Source organism: Protobothrops mucrosquamatus, unplaced genomic scaffold, assembly GCF_001527695.2.
Source record: "Protobothrops mucrosquamatus isolate PMUCROS unplaced genomic scaffold, P.Mucros_1.0 scaffold131, whole genome shotgun sequence".
NCBI lineage: Eukaryota > Metazoa > Chordata > Lepidosauria > Squamata > Viperidae > Protobothrops > Protobothrops mucrosquamatus.
In genome coordinates this window covers 158,917-178,070 of record NW_015386498.1, presented here as the reverse complement: position 1 = coordinate 178,070, position 19,154 = coordinate 158,917, and the positions used below count along the sequence as shown (strand labels likewise).

Sequence of the window (19,154 nt, the reverse complement as noted above, 5' to 3'; positions counted from 1 at the left end):
TTTTTCATTGGAAGTTAGTACAAAGTATAGAAAACTATACTATCTGGCTTCCCCATCCTTCATCAGTCATTCTGAATATTCAACATGTTGCTAAATCAGTTCACATGAAAAAATAAAAAACTGTTGTATCTGCCACTTTACAAGCTGGACCATAAATAAATATAAGTGACCCAAGGCTGATATCAGCACTAAAATCTCTCCAAAGACTGCTGATCTCAGTTTCCAAGCGTAAGTATTATGCAAGCTTCAGCACAATTGCAAAAGGTTAGGCTTTCTTGTCATATTCTCAAACTTTGTGAAATTTATCAGTGATGTGCTTGGAAATATATTTTTGAATAATAATGCTCTGTTTGAATCATCTGAAATTTATATTTCAGTAGGCTATAAATAATATTCAAATCACATAGAATACTTTCTTCAATGGGATATTTGCAGGAAACATCTCTTAAATCATAATAATTTGTCTATATGGAATAGTACATAACAACAAATAGAGTTTATAAATCCTGTTCTATAATGAGAAGATGAAAGATAGCAGAAAGATGCAAAAAATAAATAAAAAGGCATTGAATATCTGCATGGTTTCAATCCTGAGAGTAAATCCCACTGAAAGTATGGATTACTTCTAAGCAAGCATAAATAAAAGTGCATAGTAAATGAAGCATATTATTCAAGGTTCATTAGACATAAGAACCATGAGATTAAACCAAATATATCGCAGAAAAGGCTGCCTATATTTAATACCATCATCTGACACCCAACTCATTATCTAGCATGTCAGTTCAGAAGCCAATTTCTTATTAATTTCAGACCTCTCTGCTAACGAAACAGTCACTTAGGATTATTGAAAATTGCTTCCAGCATTCAGGCACATTTGGGAAGCATTCTGACTTATTCTAAAGGACCAAGCGTCAGACAAAAGAATTTAATTCACTTATATTGGATATAATAATTAAGCAAGATTAATAATCCATTAAAATTATGCTATGTAAATATTTGAAACCACATAAATTAATACTGAATTAACCACTGAATGATAATAATCTTACGTAATAAAATTATATTTTTGTAATTGTAACACATTTAAAAAGAATTGGGGAGTGGAACAGATCTGGATACTGTTAGTAATTTTCTCTTGAATTTATTCACTAAATGTGCCACCATTTTTCTTACTCAGGCAATACAGACCCTACCGCTTTGGCTTTAATCTTTATCCAAATGTGTTGGCTAGAGATCAAAGCTTTGCAGGCAAATATATAACTAAATGAAATGTCCATGTGCAACATATACACATACACATCCATCATATTATTCCTTTCAGGGTAAGCAATGTTATGCAAAGCGCAGAAATAGAGTAATAGTAAACCAAAGAAACTAAAGACATCAGATAATGAAAGAAAGCATAGCTAAAATGACTTTTCACCTATGCCATTAACTATATCTTTCTGCCGTTGCAATTAGCTTTGACTATTACATCCATACATTGCTTAATATACTTTCTTTTCTTTTGTAAATTCTCACCTTTCTTTTCAAAGATCCTTTAACTCCATCCAACCACAACATTCTTCATTTCCCTTTCCTTCCAACTTGTTAACTGTTACTTGATATATTTGTTTTGCAATCTTCATTTATTATTTCAACAAGCTGAACAAACTTTTTTTGGTACTGGTTGCTCATGTTTGTTTTCAATTAACATTCACTCAGCACTCGTTTATGCTTGACCTTATCCCTTCTTTTACTGCACATACTTTCATTCAATGTACTTCTATGTTCCTCCTAATGTATTTAATGCTCACTTCCATTTATTTAAGTGGCCTGAAGTCCACTCTTATATGTAGCCATTTTCAACTGACAAACATTCATTCTTATAAAAGGATATATATTAACTACTACCTTTCTATGAGCATTTATACATCTTAACACTTTCCGTTCTATTTTTCCACTTTTAATAGACATTCTGTTAAAAATATATATATTCATTTATTTGCTCCACTTTTTGCCATTTATATACAATTCACAACTTTTCACTCTGTTTTCCTTATCAAATAGAATTATCTTGGTCTTGATTCCTCATTGTATCATACAATCTATTTGGCATTGGCTTCTAATACTCGAGTGTCAACCCAAAATACAGCTTTCTTTGAGTACAAAAGTTCACTTTTTGCTCATTTGTCACCTATTTTACTATTAAGAATTCTTTTTAGCAAGCTTCCATTAGCATAATTCATCATATTTTGCAGCACTCTGCAACCATAATTGTATTTACTCTGTTCCAAGCAGTTGCACAAGTATTTTATGTTCACTTTCTAGTCATATTACTTTTCGTACCACACTCATACTTCTTTTCTTATAGTCGCTATACTTTTACCCTAGCTTATGTCTCCTCTTTCCTTTTCTTCCACTTTTTCCCAAGATCCAATCTTTAAATGAGCAACAATTGGCATTCCTACATTGAGAATATTTATTCAATATTTCTCTCAAACATTCAATATTCCTCTCAAACAAGTAAATTTATCATGCATTTAGATTTATATGCATTCTTCTACCAAGTGTAAATAAAAATAATCTTATTTTTAATTGTTCATATGAAACAGATTTATTTCTAAACACCAGTCATGTTCTCATTTATTCTTGAATGTCTGAATGGTCCAGTCACTTGTTTGGTAATATCATCTCATTCCCACTCATCCATTTATGTCACCGATTGACTAGAGGTAGTTACTGCTTTGTTCAGCTTCTATTCAAATTTACAATGATCCTGAAAAAGTAGAATTACAACTAATATTCAAAATTCTGGCCATTGCAATGTTCCCATAGTCACATGATCACAATTTGGGCACTTGATAATCATTATCCATTTACAATGGTCATAGCATCCCATGTTATATGATCATTCTGTCACCTTCACAGTTGGCTTCCAACAAAGGAAGTCAATATGAAGCTGACACTAGATTGCAAATTGTGGTTATATGGTGTCATTAATTCATACTTTTTATAATGTATTAATCTTACACTTCAAGTTGCAATTTTTTACACACTGACTTGCAAACCATAATCTTCACCACCTATCAAGGATTTGGCCAATAAGATTTTACTAAGTTAGGGAAGGTTCAGCTTTAGTCATCCTCTGCAGAATTCCCTAATAATGATAAGGAATGTTCCAGTCCACTTTTAAACATTTTGGCTAGCATGCCACAAATGCAATCAATTTTAATCCATATATGTTTCTGTTACTGTACTATATGTAAGCTAGCATTTCTATCTGAGAGACTAAATTGTAAATCAACAGACTGTTTCTCATATTTTCACCTTACAGAATGATCTAGCTCAGGGGTGTCAAACTGCCGGCCCACGGGCCGGACGCATCATCCGGAAGCCGTGCCCACCCCATTGCCGGCAATGGCAAAACCGTCCCGATATGTTGCACAACATCATGTGACATCGCAAGGTTGACATGTCTGAATAAAGATTTAAATTTTTTCATAATAGCCAAAGAATATTAATCATTTAGGGGAAATCCCCATACTGGAAAGTTTACAATTACAATGCATAATATACTTAGAAATTAAAAGAAATGTAAAGTAAAGGTTTTCCCTGTCCAGTCATATTTAACTCCAGGAGGCGATGCTTATCTCTGTTTCTTAGCTGAAGGAGCTAGTGATGTTCGAAGACACTTCCATGGTTATGTAGACAGCATGACTTACCTTCCCACCAAAATGGTACCTACACATTTGCATGCTTTCTAACTGCTAAGCTGACAGAAGCTGGGGCAAGTAATGGGATCTCACCCTGTCGTGCAGTGCTCAGGTCTCAAACCAGAGCTGTCAGCTTTGTAGCTGACAAGCTCAGAGTCTTTAAGTTGAACTATTGTTCTCCCAAAAGAAATGTTTATTCTCTTATGTGTTATTTTCACGATTAGCTTTTAATGATAATTTTGTTAGTATAGGTATAATAAATATGTGATCCTTCAGTTGTTTTTGAATTACATGTTCTGGAAGCTCCAAATGATAAAGCCAACAATGAAAGAGTTTAAAAATATCTGAGAACTGTAAGTCTCCATCTTATACTACACAATATTTTACCATGCCTTTCTTTGCTTTCTAAATATCTTTTAATTTATGAACAGATTGGGTTTTATACATTTATCTAAAAGTAACATTTTTCTATTTTTCAGCATTCCATATCATATTGCAAACCTTAAATTATTCCCAGCAATCCATTCAACAGAAAATAAGTAGGTTTAAAAAATATTTATCAAGCTATTTGCAATCAAATCAGAGAGGGAAAAATATATAAAATTAGAAAGATCAGAATGTCTGATCATGACATATAAATTCAACTTTATAGATATATCTTTCTTTTTAAAAACAAGCTGAAGAGATTTTGATATACAAAACAAACTCTTATTGTCTTTGTCCTGCAAATGGCATGTTGAGATATATGGCTTACTTAAGAATGAATTTTGGGGTAAAGAGAAATACAACTGTAGCTTACATAATTCATTACAACTATTCTCTAGCTTTAGAACCTCCAATACAGGACCTGCAAGCATTCTTGTAGTCCCAAATATTTATGCTGATACCTATAGCAGCCACACGTTCACCCTATTTTAGTGACAGGAGTTATTCACAATAATTGAAAGAAAAGGGAAAAAAACAGATTTGTGTCCTCATTATTATTAGGCTACTACAACACACTTTGAATGTGAAATACACTTGAAGATAATGAAGATGCAATTAACTAAAATACTGCATTCTACTACTAAGAGGAGAAAATAGATTTTATAATGCTATGCTGAAAACACTACTTTGGTTACCCATAAGCTGATGGACTCGATTCAAGGTGCTGTTTTAATCTTAAATTCTAAAAGTATGGCATTTGTTTACTTACAAGATGTTTCTCTCCTGGTCAGAATCAATGCACCCTGTGACTTTGTTCCAAAACAGACTATTTTATGTCTCTATCTCATATAAAATGAGGAAGTACAGAAGTGGTCTTTTCCTGTGGAAGCCCTATATCAGTGGTGGCGAACCTATGGCACGAGTGCCAGAGGCGGCACTTGGAGCCCTCTCTGTGGGCACACAGGCCGTCGCCCCAGTCCCGCCTCCCCCCGCAGCCCCATCAGCAGCCCCCCCGGAGGAGAGTCACCCTCGGGTGTGGCCCGGGCAGAGCAGCGCAGCCAAACACATGGCAGCTGGGCAGATGATGCTGTGGGGTGCGGGCGGAGGGCGTGGCCACCATGGCGCTGCAGGGCCGTCTGGGCGATCTGCGGCGGGCCGTGGATGGCCCTGAGAGCGGGCAGGGTGAGGGTGGAGCAGGGCTGGGGTGGGCGGGTGGAGCGGGAGTAGGCTGGGCCCCAGCGGAGCGGTTTTGGGCACTCAGTCTCTAAAAGGTTTGCCATCACTGCCCTATATTATGAAATACTTTATCCCTAGATGTACTAGATGCTCCCACTTGTTTGCATTTGGCAAAACAGCTAAGATAATCCTATTGCAATAGGCTTTTGGCACAGATGATTAACTTGGCCTGTACAGTTAGTCCTTGAGCTGGTATGCTTTTTTTTTTTCCATTGCTGCTGGGAAAAGGACTAAAGGAATGAATCTCTCATTGCTGCCTTTGTTGCTTCTTTCATTGCTGTTACTCTGATGACAGGAATACTGTAGTTATCCTTGTAAGTACTTTAAAATATGATTTTTCATTATAATACTGTGCTTTTTGGTAAGTATTTTATAAACTACTATACTTGTTTGTAAGGAGTTAACAAAAAATTAAGTGTTTTCATTACTGTGCTTGTTTGGTTTTACTTAGAATTGCTTGCAGAAATACTAGCCAGTATCTACAGAAAGCAAAGTAATACTGTAAAGTTCCTTTGCATTCTACAGTACTGTGTTTGTTTACTTTTGCTTTGAGGATTAATATGTACTACTGTAGATTGCTTATAGAACAGCTGATGGAAGGCGGTAGCGATTCCCTCTGGAGGTTTCATGCTGGACATCCCTGCAAATTTTCAAGCCTCTTGGTTCACCTAACAATTGTGGAGGTCATTTAATGAACTGAAGCAAACAGCAAACTCGATCTTCATTGAATTAATGACCTGGTTGATTCACTTAACAAAATGTGATTAAAAATATAAAAATGAGGCCAACTCATGTTACGACAGTTTTGACATACAACCCTAAGGGTCGACTGCATTAGGGCTATACTTTTAGGACTACCTATATTTAGAAGTGTATTGTTTTTACTATCTCGTGTCCTTATTTGCTGATGATTTTATTTTCTTCTGTTAGAAATAGGTAGTGAATATATCATATGCTGTAATCAATTAATTAATTAATTTCAAACTGGCTAACAAATATAGTTTGCTCTGTATATACAGGAATCAAATGATTATAGGAACAAGTTGGCAATAATTCTTACGGCCAAGAAAGCATTTTTTCTTAGTATCAAAATCTTACAAATCGTTGATAATCTGAAAGCAATGCAACAATTACAAGCTATGTAATTCAAACCACCTGAGATTATTTGTACTTATATATTTACTGTATGTTCTTTCCACTGATTTTTATTTCCTAACTTTATTAATTCTGCTCATTACTATATGCCTTATGATATATACTAATGAAATTTTCAATTTTAACAACAGGATTTTATTTTACTGGCAGAAACATACCTCAGGCCCTGTGATATGCAAAAGTCCAGAAACAGCAGCTGCAACTGAGTCATAACCTGCTTGTTGAAATTTTGGACCAGTCTGACCATAGCCTTAAAAATTGCAAGAGAGAGAGAGAGAGAGAGAGAAGGTAAACATGCTACCCGTAGCAGTGAACTCTGCGGCAACTAAATAGAAGCATTATGCTATCTCAATTATAAATATTCAGGCTATATAGACCACATGCTTTTTCTTCTGTATTAATCAGAACAGAATGTACACTAGATCTGTATATAATTTCATCTGTAAAGCAGTCAGCAAACACAGCAAAATAGCATAAGAATTAGCAATAGGTAAAGTCTAAGGCAGGGGTGTCAAACTGCCGGCCCACGGGTCGAATGCATCTCGAGGAAACCGCGCCCACCCCACTGTCGGCAATGGAGAAAGAGCTCCGATATGTTATGCAACGTCATGTGACGTCGTGAGTTCGACATGTCTGGTGTAAGGTATCTGAAAATTGTGTAAATTTCACTACTAAATTCCAACAGCTGGCTTTTAATTTTTTTATGGTCACTGAATTAATGCACAACACAAGCTCATATAACAATTACATTTATTTGCTTAGACAAATTGATTATACCACAACTTTACTCTAAAAAGTGAAAACATAGCACATTTTTACTGAATTGGAAGTATAGTGCACATTAGCACTATTCCTTGCTTTAGATAACATCAGATGACTATTCAATAAACTGCAAAAGAGGGTTCCTTGTGACTTATCAATGCCTGGCTTCTTGGCTGAAGTCATCTGAAGTCATCTGAAGTCATCTATTTTCTGTAACTTTTGTTAGGAAATAAAAATGTATCTATACAATTCCTGAAAGCATAATAAAAATGGAAAACATGATTCTCAGTTGCTTCTCAGGTCAGCCCTGATACATAGGCATCACTGAAGTCAATTCTCTCGATATAAGGAATGACCTCAGCATTACTTCTCCAGACAAGGCTGGTTTATACAACTCCTGAGGATTTGCCTTATTCTCCAACCCTCCAAAGGACTTGTGACACATCTCTTCAATTTCATTTTCTCTGGAACTTGTTTTAGTTATGAACTTTGCTAAATGTGTATGTCTTTGCAAACACAAAATCAGTACTAAGAAATTAGCCCATCTTAATTGTAGCATCAATCAAATAAATACATTTATTTAATGAACTTATATTTCAATCCACTTTTCATTTTAAAATACTCTCAAAAACACAGTATGAGCAGACTTCCTGTGAATATGGTCAACAATTCACATGGCCAGAGAGAATGTCTCTTTCTGGACTGTCATTTTTTTCAACTTACTAACAGAAGGAACAGGCTTTTCTTTTATTTACATGACTCTCCTGGGCTAGGGAGACTCCTACAATCATCTCACAAGATCCTCCCTCTGCAAGTAGCTTCAGGAGCTATACTTTGAAGCAGTTGGTGAGCCAAAACCTGGGGGAGAGGCTGTAATCACTTGTCATTGGAAAAACAGCCACTTTGGAATTTATTTTTCAAATGTACAATAAGTTGTGCCTGTCTTTTCTTAATCAACTTACGAGACTATTATCTTTACTAGGTAAAGGAGGCTCTCTTTAATCACAGCCTATTACTCCTTTTTGAAGCTCTGTGCCATTTTTGAGATTTCTTGATTGTTAAACAACAAGGAAAAAGGTTGCTGGATGCAAGCTAAAATAAGGAAGTGTGAAGTATTTTTTCTTCTTAAATTTGATGGAGAAGTATACGGATAGAAAGTAGCAATTCATTTTCATTATCTCTATAATGTGTAGCTCTGGGTTGCTTTGTTGTGGGTGGTTGAAATTCCCTGATTTTTATGAATTCTGATTGGTCAAATAATAATAATAAATAAATGAATAAAATATATTTTTGACCATAAAGATGTTTAAACCTGAGATCGAGTTTATAATTAGGGAAGCCTTTGAAAAGTCTTAACAGAAAAAAAGTGATTTGTAAACTGAATTGATACTAAGGATAAAAATGATATAGATGATATTTTAAAAAGCAAGACGTGTAATTTGGTGTAGAAAATTATCAACCCACTCAGACAATTTTACAAATATCTGACAATGCAAATGACTCAATTGCAACTTTGAAATACAAATCTGACACCATCTATTTTCTGTAACTTTTGTTAGGAAATAAAAATGTATCTATACAATTCCTGAAAGCATAATAAAAATGGAAAACATGATTCTCAGTTGCTTCTCAGGTCAGCCCTGATACATAGGCATCACTGATTCTGCTTATTATCAGAAATATCAAAGAACATTTGGTTTCTAGTAACCCTGAAAAAGAACAGCTATACTGAAATCCACTGCTGCATGTCAAGCAAGTTGGCTCTTCAGCAGCGAAGGAATATGGTTCATATCCCTCTGCCAATATACATTACCAGATGTACTGTTTCATTTAAAGCTGAAAAGGAACAAATCAATACAACGAACAAAAGCAGCTGAATATGAATAATAAAGTTTGTTCAACTTAATTCCCATGCTGTCTTATTTGCTTGCAATAAATACAAATTGCACATAGTTTATTTAAAGTGAAATGCTCCTTAATTCTTCAAGGTAGCTAATTTTTTTGCATATTTTCATTCAAATACGTTATTTCATTATAACTTCACGGCACACTGAAAAGCATCACATAAACCAGCTTACTGAACCCAAGATATATCTTATGAAAATTTAATTCCATAACATAGTTATTTGTTATTCTAAAAAACATTTTTAAAAATAAATTAAAATATCCAATTACTTGAAAATAGGGTGGCTTCCCAAAATATAATAATTCTGCCACTGGAGGAAGACAAAGAACAAGTTCAACAAGGCAATGTACAAGTCTGTATTAATGACTACATTGTGGCAATAAGGAAGGTGAAATGTATTTCTTTCTCTGCCATAATTTGTGGATTATTTTGTGTCCATGGAGACCCTATTTTGGGTGACTCAGTCCCTTCTTGGTAATGGAAGAATCAGAGGAACACTTGTAGGGTTATTAGTAAAGTCATCTATCAGTATGAAGTTGAATATCATTCCTATGGAATACAAAATTATTTAAGAGCTTTTATTTGCTTAGACCTGCTCCAAAGGTAATCGGGGTGGGGGGTGGGGGTGGGGGGAATATCAGTTGCAGGAGTTCACACTAAATCTGCAAGACAAGCTACAAAGATTAAAAGCATCAAATATGCTATTTGGTAAATTCTAGTTACTTATTTTCTTTTTTTAGAAAGTTGTTATGAATAACTCTGTACATATGTCTTTCACCTTATTTCAAAACTGAAAATACTTGTTTGCTTTAAGCCAATTTGTTTCTGTAAAGGTCTATAGATTTACTCCTTTGGAGTTACATTTAATCTTGCTTCCCTACTTTTGCTAGCACTATATGCTAGGAATCATAAAATATCTGAAATTATATTGTTGCACTGGTCCTCACCATGTGATACCACAAGATCTCTAGAACACAGGTGTCAAACTCGCTACGTCACGTGACGTGTCATGACTTTTTTTGTATTGCCAGAGCTGGGGTGGGTGCGTATGATGCAACGAGCCCCGGGCCGGCAGTTTGACACCCCTGCTCTAGAGCTTCATCCATCCTATAAAACAGTGGTTCTCAACCTTTTTAATGCCGCAACCCCAACCGATCGTAAGTCGAGGACTAAACCGGTCGTAAGTCGAGGACTAAACCGGTCGTAAGTCGAGGACTACCCAACCGGTCGTAGGTCAAGGACTTTCCCTGCCCGGGAGCACCGCACATGCGTGGTTCTGCCCCCTGCGCCGGCCGAGGCATAGCTGGCAAGCGGCAGAGACGGAGCAGGCCGACCACCAGCTGGCCCAGCCCAAGGGAGGTAAGGCACCCGCCGGAAAAGGAGGAAAAAATGGCGGACAAAAAAATGGCGGACAAAAAAATGGTGGACAGCCTTGCTTGGCGACCCTCGTGAAATGGTCGATCGACCCCAAATGGGGTCCCGACCCACAGGTTGAGAACCACTGCTGTAAAATCTATACATCCTGTAAAATCTATATGTAAATCTGTACTGTATATCATCTATGTTTCATGGGAATAGCAGTTGTTCATACAAAGATTATTCTTCAGAGTATAGTAGGAAGACCATTTTCTTTGTTCAGTTTCCAATTAAACCAGACCATATTAAATATCCATAAAAGTTCATTTCTCAATGCTTATCTGAGAAACTAAATATAATAAACTTAAACCAGATTACATTAATATTACTTCTAAATTACAGATTACAATAATACTACTTCATTATTTTCTGAGCCAAACTGTAAGCAAAATAGGCAGATAGAACATCGAAACCATTCAGAAAACAGCAAGAATGTTATGCTGGATCTAGGCAGTTTGAACATAAAAGTAATCATTAATGAAAAGAGATATGTAGGATGAACAGCTCTGCTTTGACTCTGGTCCCAAAGACTTGAAATGTAACTAGTTCATATTTGGATAAATATTTTTATAAAACAATTGTCTTGGTCTAGGCAAAGGTTGTGTTTTTAAGTATTTGCTCTTCAGTATTTCATCTACCCTAACCCAAGTGATGCACAATATTTTTTTGGCTTTTAGAATATATCTGAAGTGTCACAAGGGTTTAGTCAATGATGCAAAACAGGCTGAGCCATGTCATATACTTTGGCAAAGCCAGAATTTTCAGTTTTTTATTGCTTTTCAAAGAGATCTGGAAGATGAGATTCTCAATTTTTAAAAAATTATTTTTACCAAATATACATAACATGGCAATAGCAAGACTCTTCTCTACAATTGTTAAGAAAACTGAATGTATGTGCCTAGGTCCATGTAGTCACTAGGAGCTAAGGTCAATTTAAGGGCATCTTTGCCCTTTTCTTACAGTATTTTTCTTTACAATTTTTGCCTTTTCCCATTTCAAAACTTCAAGAAAGCACACATGTAATTTTCAACCATTATAGTAGAGGTAGATGCTGGAGCTTTATACAACAGTATAAAGCAGGATTTCAAAAGAATTATCTCTCATTTTTCCTTAATTTTCTTAAGTTTTGCCCTTAGCATTTTTTCTGAAGCAGAGGATAACTTAAAAAAACACTTTTAAGTACTCTCTGGGAGTTGTAGGGTGGTGATGGTTATGAATAATGCAAATATTCCAGCAAAGATGCAGGAGAAACAGGGTGAAAATAGTTGGTCTCATGTGCATCATTCTTTTTTTCTTTTTTCAATTTACTGGGGTTTATATATGCTGCTCCAATTAATGCATTAATTTAATGTTATATTTATATTTTTACATTTCTGAAATTCCATTACTGGAAATTAGTGATTTGTCACTAATTTTAACAAAGCATTTTTGGAACACATGCAGTGCAGATAATCCTCAAAGTATAACAGACCATTTAATGATCATTCAAAGTTACAACATACCGTCCAAAAACTATATGCGACCCTGTTTCAAAGTTATGAATTCTACAGAAGTCACCTAGTCATTCATCCTTATAAATGACCAGGTTGGTTCTGTAGAATTCTTAATTTTGCAGAGATGCTACAGCACGCCTGCATATCTATTTCCCCCCCTTCCCCCATCTTGCCCTGCCAGGTCCCCACTGGGCTTTGACCCCACCCGATTTCAAACAGTCCTTTTCCACTTCTCCTAGTGCCATACTTAACTTTCTAAAGATCTAGAGAAGCTGGGAAGGAGGAGGCCATGTAGGAGAATTCCAGAAGCCTTCCGTTCAGCCTGTTTTGAAACCTGAGCACCCTGTACTGGGCAAAATAGCTTCATTGTTATCAGGGTCAGCACAGCCAGATAAGTTTACAAAATTTGGTCTGCAGGATTTTATTTCTAGCATGTGCTTAGAAGAGTAACTCAACAAATTACCTTCTTTGTTTTAAAGGGGTTGAGCATTACACTGGAATTCAGGAAACTAAGAAATTTAAGGAATCCTAGGAATCCTTAACTCCCCAAAAGCCAGCATAGTCCAACGGAGCTAAGGACTGTAAGGGACCAAAAGCCCTGTTGCGTTTCACTGGCATTTGGAGAGCTAAGAAGAAATTGTGCCAATTTACACTGATCCTGCAACGGCCCAGCAAAGGAATGGCATTCTCTACTCCAACTTTCTGACCTCTAGTATTTTCATTTCTGGTGAAGACTTGGCCAGCAGCTGACACACTCAGAGAATTCCCTCCCTCTGGACTGTCATTTTTTCCAGCTTAACAACAGAAGGAACAGGCTTCCTTTTGTTTATTTGACCCTCCTGGATTAGGGAGAGTCCCAAAATTTCATCCCTCAAGATCCTCCAATAACAGCAACAGTCTGCAAGCAGTTTTAGAAGCAGTGCTTCAAAATAGCTGGTGAGCTAAAGCTGGGGGGTGAAGCTGAAATCACATCATTGTTGGATAAAACAGCCATTTTGGAATTTATTTTTTAAATTGACAATAAGCTGTGCCCTTCATTTCTTAATCAATTTATGAGACTATTATCTTTATTAGCTAAAAAAAAGGCTCTCTTTAGTTATCACTCCTTTTTGAAGCCTATTCTGGAATGTAGGCGGTTGCTCTGGCCACAATCCAGATAGAATAACTCCACGGAATGGTAACATGCAGAATATTTATTGATCAGGAATCCTAAGCATTAACTCACAGTTATTGTAGATACATCTATCACATGATTCATATTTTGTCCATTCATGCAGGTAAAAAGAGAATAATTTTTCTCCATCTTCATAAATCTCACATGCTGCTCTGGTTACATTTTCCCCATTCTACGGAGCTCCCAGCCTCGTGGTTAGGATTCATGGAGAGAGATAATAAACTGGCACGTAACAGGATGTCCCGTAATAAAAGACACAAGACCCTCCCAGTGGCCAATTAGAACACAAATATAACCATGTAACAACTAATCTACATTTCCCAGAAGGCCACCCTTAAGGGGGCAGCACTTTAATCCTTAAAATGCTACTTGCTCCAGCACACTCCCCACTTGGAAATATACAATTTCCACTATTAACTAACTATTAACTAGAATAAGCAAAAAACATAGTAATGCAATCATGAGGTAAATACAAAACATGCATAACTACAACTGAGATAAACAAAGGCATAACATCAAACAATGCAATCATGAGGTAGACACAAATATGCATAGTTCGAGGTTCAATCTTCAAGTTCGGTCTTCCTCAGCAGCAGTACCAAGTTGGTGATCGGTCTGGTGTAAAGGCTCTTAACGAGAGTCTTTGAGTCACGATCTGACTCATGTGGCTTCACGGTCTGGACTTCAACATAGCAGACTAGTCCATCAGAGCTGGTTAGGACTTGATGCACAAGTCCCATGGGCTAAGAGTTCCGATGTGCATCCTTGTCTTTCAGCAAGACAAGGTCTCCTTCTTTTAGGTTAGGCTCTTTGGTCTTCCATTTGCGGCGATCCTGTAGGGTAGACAAGTATTCTTGCTTCCAGCACATCCAGAAGGTGTTGGCGAGCAGTTGAGCTTGTCTCCATTGCTGTTTGAACGTGTCTTTGGGAACAAAGTTTCCTAATGGTGCTGGCCAGTCGCCTGTCTTCTGGGTTAGCAAGGCGGCCGGGATGAGGATAGTTGGATTTTCAAGATCCGAGGAAAGTGGAACCAAAGGTTGAGCGTTGATGATAGTTGCCACTTCTGCCATGAGGTGGTGAGGATCTCATGCGTCAGCGTGGGTATCTTTGTCAACATAGAGTCCAGGATTTTGCGGGCTACGCCAATCATGCGCACCCACGCTCCTCCCATGTGGGATGCATGGGGAAGATTGAATGTCTATACACAGCTTTGGGCCTTTAGGTATTTGTCAATTACTGGGTCATGGCGAATGCCTTCATTAATCTGTAGTTCTTTGCAGGCTCCTACAAAGTTAGTTCCTTGGATGCTAAGACATGTGAATAGGATGATCACTGCTACACCCAATACGAGGGATATTCATTTAGGGAAGCGTTCGAAGCGGGCTGGTTCTAGGGAACGGTTAGAGGGTGGTTTCTGTGTCTCCTTGACCATTGTCGACAAGCAGATGGTCTGGACTGTCGTTTTCTCTTCCTGTTTGAGCAATTTGCTGGGTGCCTGAGGTCGAATGTCGGCATTTTGATCTGGGTCTAGAAGCTCACAGTGTTCTGGTCCCTGTGACATCAGGCTGTCTGGATGAGCCAATAACTCAGGACCCTTTAGTCAGATCAATTCTGCCAATTGTGATGCAAGGATGGACTGCGTAGCCTGGTCTGCAGGGTTCTGATCTGTTGGCACATACTGTCGTTGCTCAGGACTTGAAGATCTTTTAATACTTTCTACTCTATTGCTTACATAGACGTAGAAGCATCTGCTTTGGTTGTGGGTGTAGTCCAACACCACCTCGCTGTTCATGTAGAAGGTGGATTGTAGCTCAAGGTTTATCGTTTTCGTTGTCAGGTTGGTGAGTTCTACGGACAGTATGGCACCGCAGAGTTCCAACCTTGGTACAATGTGACCTTGTTGTGGTGCTAGTTTCGCCTTTCCCATGACGAAACCAACGTAAATGTGGTTCTCCCCGCCGTAGACTCTGATGCATCCTACGGCTGCTATCGCCTTCGTTGATGCATCTGAGAAGACATGCAATTCTTTGAGTGGCAGCAAGTGAGATGGAGACATACGTGCGTTGCACGTGGATACTTTGGAGACAACTTAGGAATGTACGCCATGTCTCCCAGTCTTGCTTCTGTTCTGGCAGAAGTGGCTCATCCCAGCCTGTGGTGCTCTGGGAGAGCACGCATAGCTGCAGAAATTCTTTGTCCTCTATCGACAAGGCTAAGTCATTATTTTTGCTGATCTGGAACACTGTCGCTCCCAAAACGGGCTTGGTTGTTGAAAGCGTGAAGTGTTCTTGGTATAGTTTCAGGTGGGATGCTCTCCCATTACTAAGAATGGAGGTCACTGAGCTATTCACCTGGGTTGGAGTTTGCAGCTGGTCAACACAGACCGTTCCTGAGATGACCCATCTAAGTTCCATCTTAAAGGCAATTAGGGGGGCCTGTTGGGCCTCTGACCATTCCGTGGTAGGCAAAGGTGTCAGGGGCATCTACTCCCAACAGAGGCAGGATTTTGGCTTCAGGATTTAGGGCAGGAAGGTGCTTCAGGTGAGGTATGGTGCATGCTACCTCTGGTATTGGAATTTGCGATAGTCTGGTAAGGTGTCCCATTCTAGCAATGTTGGCAGTAAGAATCATAAACTCTAACGACTCTATGCGGAGTCCGGTGACTTTCCTCCCCGCCATGCTCTGGGGGACAGTGCACATTGATGTTGTGAAAGGCGTTTTTTCACTTGGGAATTCACTTGGAAATGATGAGTCGCTACATACTGATGTACAGTTGACACTCATGGTCGTCTCTGGCTGTGCTTTGGAGCTATGTGAGGCTCCTTGGTTGAAGGAGGGGTAGAAGTTGCTTGTTGTAGCTGCTCAGAGTCTGGATGAAGGGCTCCCAGGTGCTTGTCACTCATGCATGGGTGACACTTCCCCTTAGCTGTGCAAGCTTTGGCCACGTGTTCTGTAGACTCACAGCATTTGAAGCAGACCTTGTACTCTCCTAAATCCAACCTTCTTCCCCATGATGTTGGAGGATCCAATGGTGCTGTGCAGGAGTTGCTGTCAGGCTGGGTTGGGGTGTTGAGGTCATCAGGAGCACGATCAATGGCTTCTTGTTGATCCTCACAGGCATTACTCCCAAGAGCAGGGGCATATGCCAGAGATGGCTGGCAGTTTTCTTCAGAATACTTCTTGTTGAGGGTAACTTTCCATGGTGCAGACGAGGAGCCTTGAAGGTCAAACCAGAATTCCTTTGCCTTTGTGTTGAGCTTAGGAATCACGGCTCTTTGTGTGCCCTCCCGCTTAGGTGTATTCATTGTTGTTGAATGACTGAAGGGGGGGTCTCATGATTCAGATGGTACAATGTTGGCGTTCTGGCTGGTTTGCAAATCTGGTGGTTGAGATTCTCCTTCTTGTCTACTTGGTTTTGGGAGATTTGTGGTCAACCGTGGTGCTCCTGCCTGCTCATGTTGTAGCGCATTCTGGTCATCCACATAGGCCTTGATGCGGCTATACAGGCTTCCTATTTCTAGCCCTTCCAAACTGAGCACGGAGGTAGTGGCTTCAACCTCTGCCTGTAAAACTGTAGCTCTTGCTGCCATTCCTGCTGCCTCCTGTTCACGCTGTAGAAACTCAAGCCTGGCCTGAACTTTGGCCATTTCTTCTTTTTGTTTAGCCACACACAGAGCTGCTTTGGCCATTTCTTCCTTTTCCAGTTGCTCTGCCTCTGCCACACGTATAACGTGCTTGCGCAAGTTGAGAGGCAAGGCTCTCTGCCCTTGAGACTCGGGACGAATGGCTGTGCCAAGAAGAGGGATGGGAGGCGCCTGAGACATGAGATTACTGTGACACGCTGGAATGCGCCTGAGACCGTTGTGAGTTATGATGAAAGGACGAGGCTTTCTTACAGATGTGAGAGGAAGCCACATGTGATCGCTGGGATGATGCATGCGAACGATGGGGCACTTCAGACTCAGCCTTCTCTGGTGTGTCCTTCGCCTGAAGTTTGACTTGGAGAGACTCCTTACTGCTTTGAAGGAGCTTTTCACCCTCTCTGTTTATCAGCTTGAGGTGTTGCATTTCCCTTTTGGATGTTGAATCTCCTAGCTGCGACTGGATGTCTATGAGGCGGTGTTCATAGTCTGCCCATTGTAGGAGAAGCCCGTCCATATCCTCTTCCAAAGAACGAATGCGCTCAGGGGAAAGCGTATCTTTGGATGCGTCACAGAGTTTCCGCAGCTTCCCCCAGATTCTTTCATGACGACGATAGAGGCTGTCCCACTTCTCCAGCAGGCTTGACCACTTGGCTTCAGTAGGCTTTCTTTGTTGTCTCAAGTCATAGGGTTTCTCAGACGTTTCTGCCTTTTCCAAATTTTGGACATCAGGTTGTGCACATAAATCGAGGTTAGTTGGAAGGACCTGCTCTTCTGGCACATTGGGACACTCTGCCATGATTAGGGAAGACTCAGAAGTTTTCCTAGACAATTTGAATGGGTTCACTGAATTTTGCTCTTTGACCACTAGGGTGCGCTGTTTGCATGAGTAAAGAATTCAGTGAAGTTCACTCTTTGACCACCAGGGTGTGCTATCTGCGTGGGTAAAGACTTCTGTAAAATTCACTCTTTGACCACCAGGGTGCGATATCTGCATGAGTAAAGACCAGTGAAATTCACTCTTTGACTACCAGGGTACGCTGTCTGCATGGGTAAAGACTTCAGTGAAATTCACTCTTTGACCACCAGGGTGCACTGTCTGCAGGTAGCATAAATACAAGCCTGTTGTTTTCAGGTTGGCCACCAGAGGGCACTGCATCTGGGCCACTAGGGTGCCTTGTATACAAACAGCTTGAGTCAGGCCTTTTTTGCAGGTTGGCCACCAGAGGGCGCTGCTGCATCTAGACTACACTTAGAATAGACTTTTCACTGTTTGATCCCTTTTAATGAGCTGCAAATCTTCTGGCGTCTGTATGTGGAACCCTAAAGGGTTGTGTTCCTGAATTGGGTTCCAACTTACAACATAGAAGATTGCTCTATAAAAAGGGCTCAATTTTGCTATTTTTCTTTCCAGCAGTAGTCAAAGGAACATCTCTCAATTTTGCTATTTTTCTTATGCTGAGTAAGCTGGCTAGCTGGGCTTTTGAGGCAGGATCTGTGTAATCTCTTAGTTTTATTGTTCTCTATGTCTGCATTCCAAGGAGAGAGATTCATAGGAGGTGTCGCCTTATGCGCTTGTAAATTGCCCTGTCTCTTAGCAACTGATTGCTTTGGTTTACGAGCAAGCTGGGCAGGGGGGTTGGGCTGCTGAGGCTACACAGACACAATTCTTTTTCATTTTGAAATGCCATTTCAGATGGCGAAACGCACCTTTCAGTTTGCCAGACAGAGAAGATTTTACTGGAAATGCTGGCTAGTTATGGAAGAGAAATTAAAGACCCTATTTACTAAGGCAGGCAGATGAAACTGGCAAACAGGAAATTCTGGCATTCCTTTACTGAGCATGGAAGAGAAGCAATATTCTCTTTTACTAAGGCAGGCAGATGAAACTGGCAAGCAGGAATGCTGGTTCTTTTCTTGGAAGAGAAATTATATTTTCTTTTTACTAAGGCAGGCAGAGTAGACATGCAGGAATGCTGGTTCTTTTCTTGGAAGAGAACTTCTATTCTCTTTTTACTAAAGCAGGCAGAGCTGGCATGCAGGAATGCTGGTTCTTTTCTTGGAAGAGAAATTATAATCTCTATTTACTATTCTGGAATGTAGGCGGTTGCTCTGGCCACAATCCAGATAGAATAACTCCACGGAATGGTAACATGCAGAATATTTATTGATCAGGAATCCTAAGCATTTTTTTTTTTTTCCAGAAAATTTTTTTTATTATTTTCATCAATACAGAAAAAAAAAAAAGTT

General features: G+C 39.1%; 1 protein-coding gene across 1 annotated transcript in view; it reads right to left on the bottom strand.

The window, feature by feature from the left end:
* SUGCT (succinyl-CoA:glutarate-CoA transferase) overlaps nt 1–19,154 on the bottom strand; it is a 349,587-nt gene that overhangs the window by 302,575 nt on the left and 27,858 nt on the right. The window contains exon 7 of the mRNA XM_015813065.1: nt 6,671–6,762. Coding sequence (XP_015668551.1) covers nt 6,671–6,762 — 92 coding nt within the window. The remainder of the gene's footprint in view (nt 1–6,670; nt 6,763–19,154) is intronic.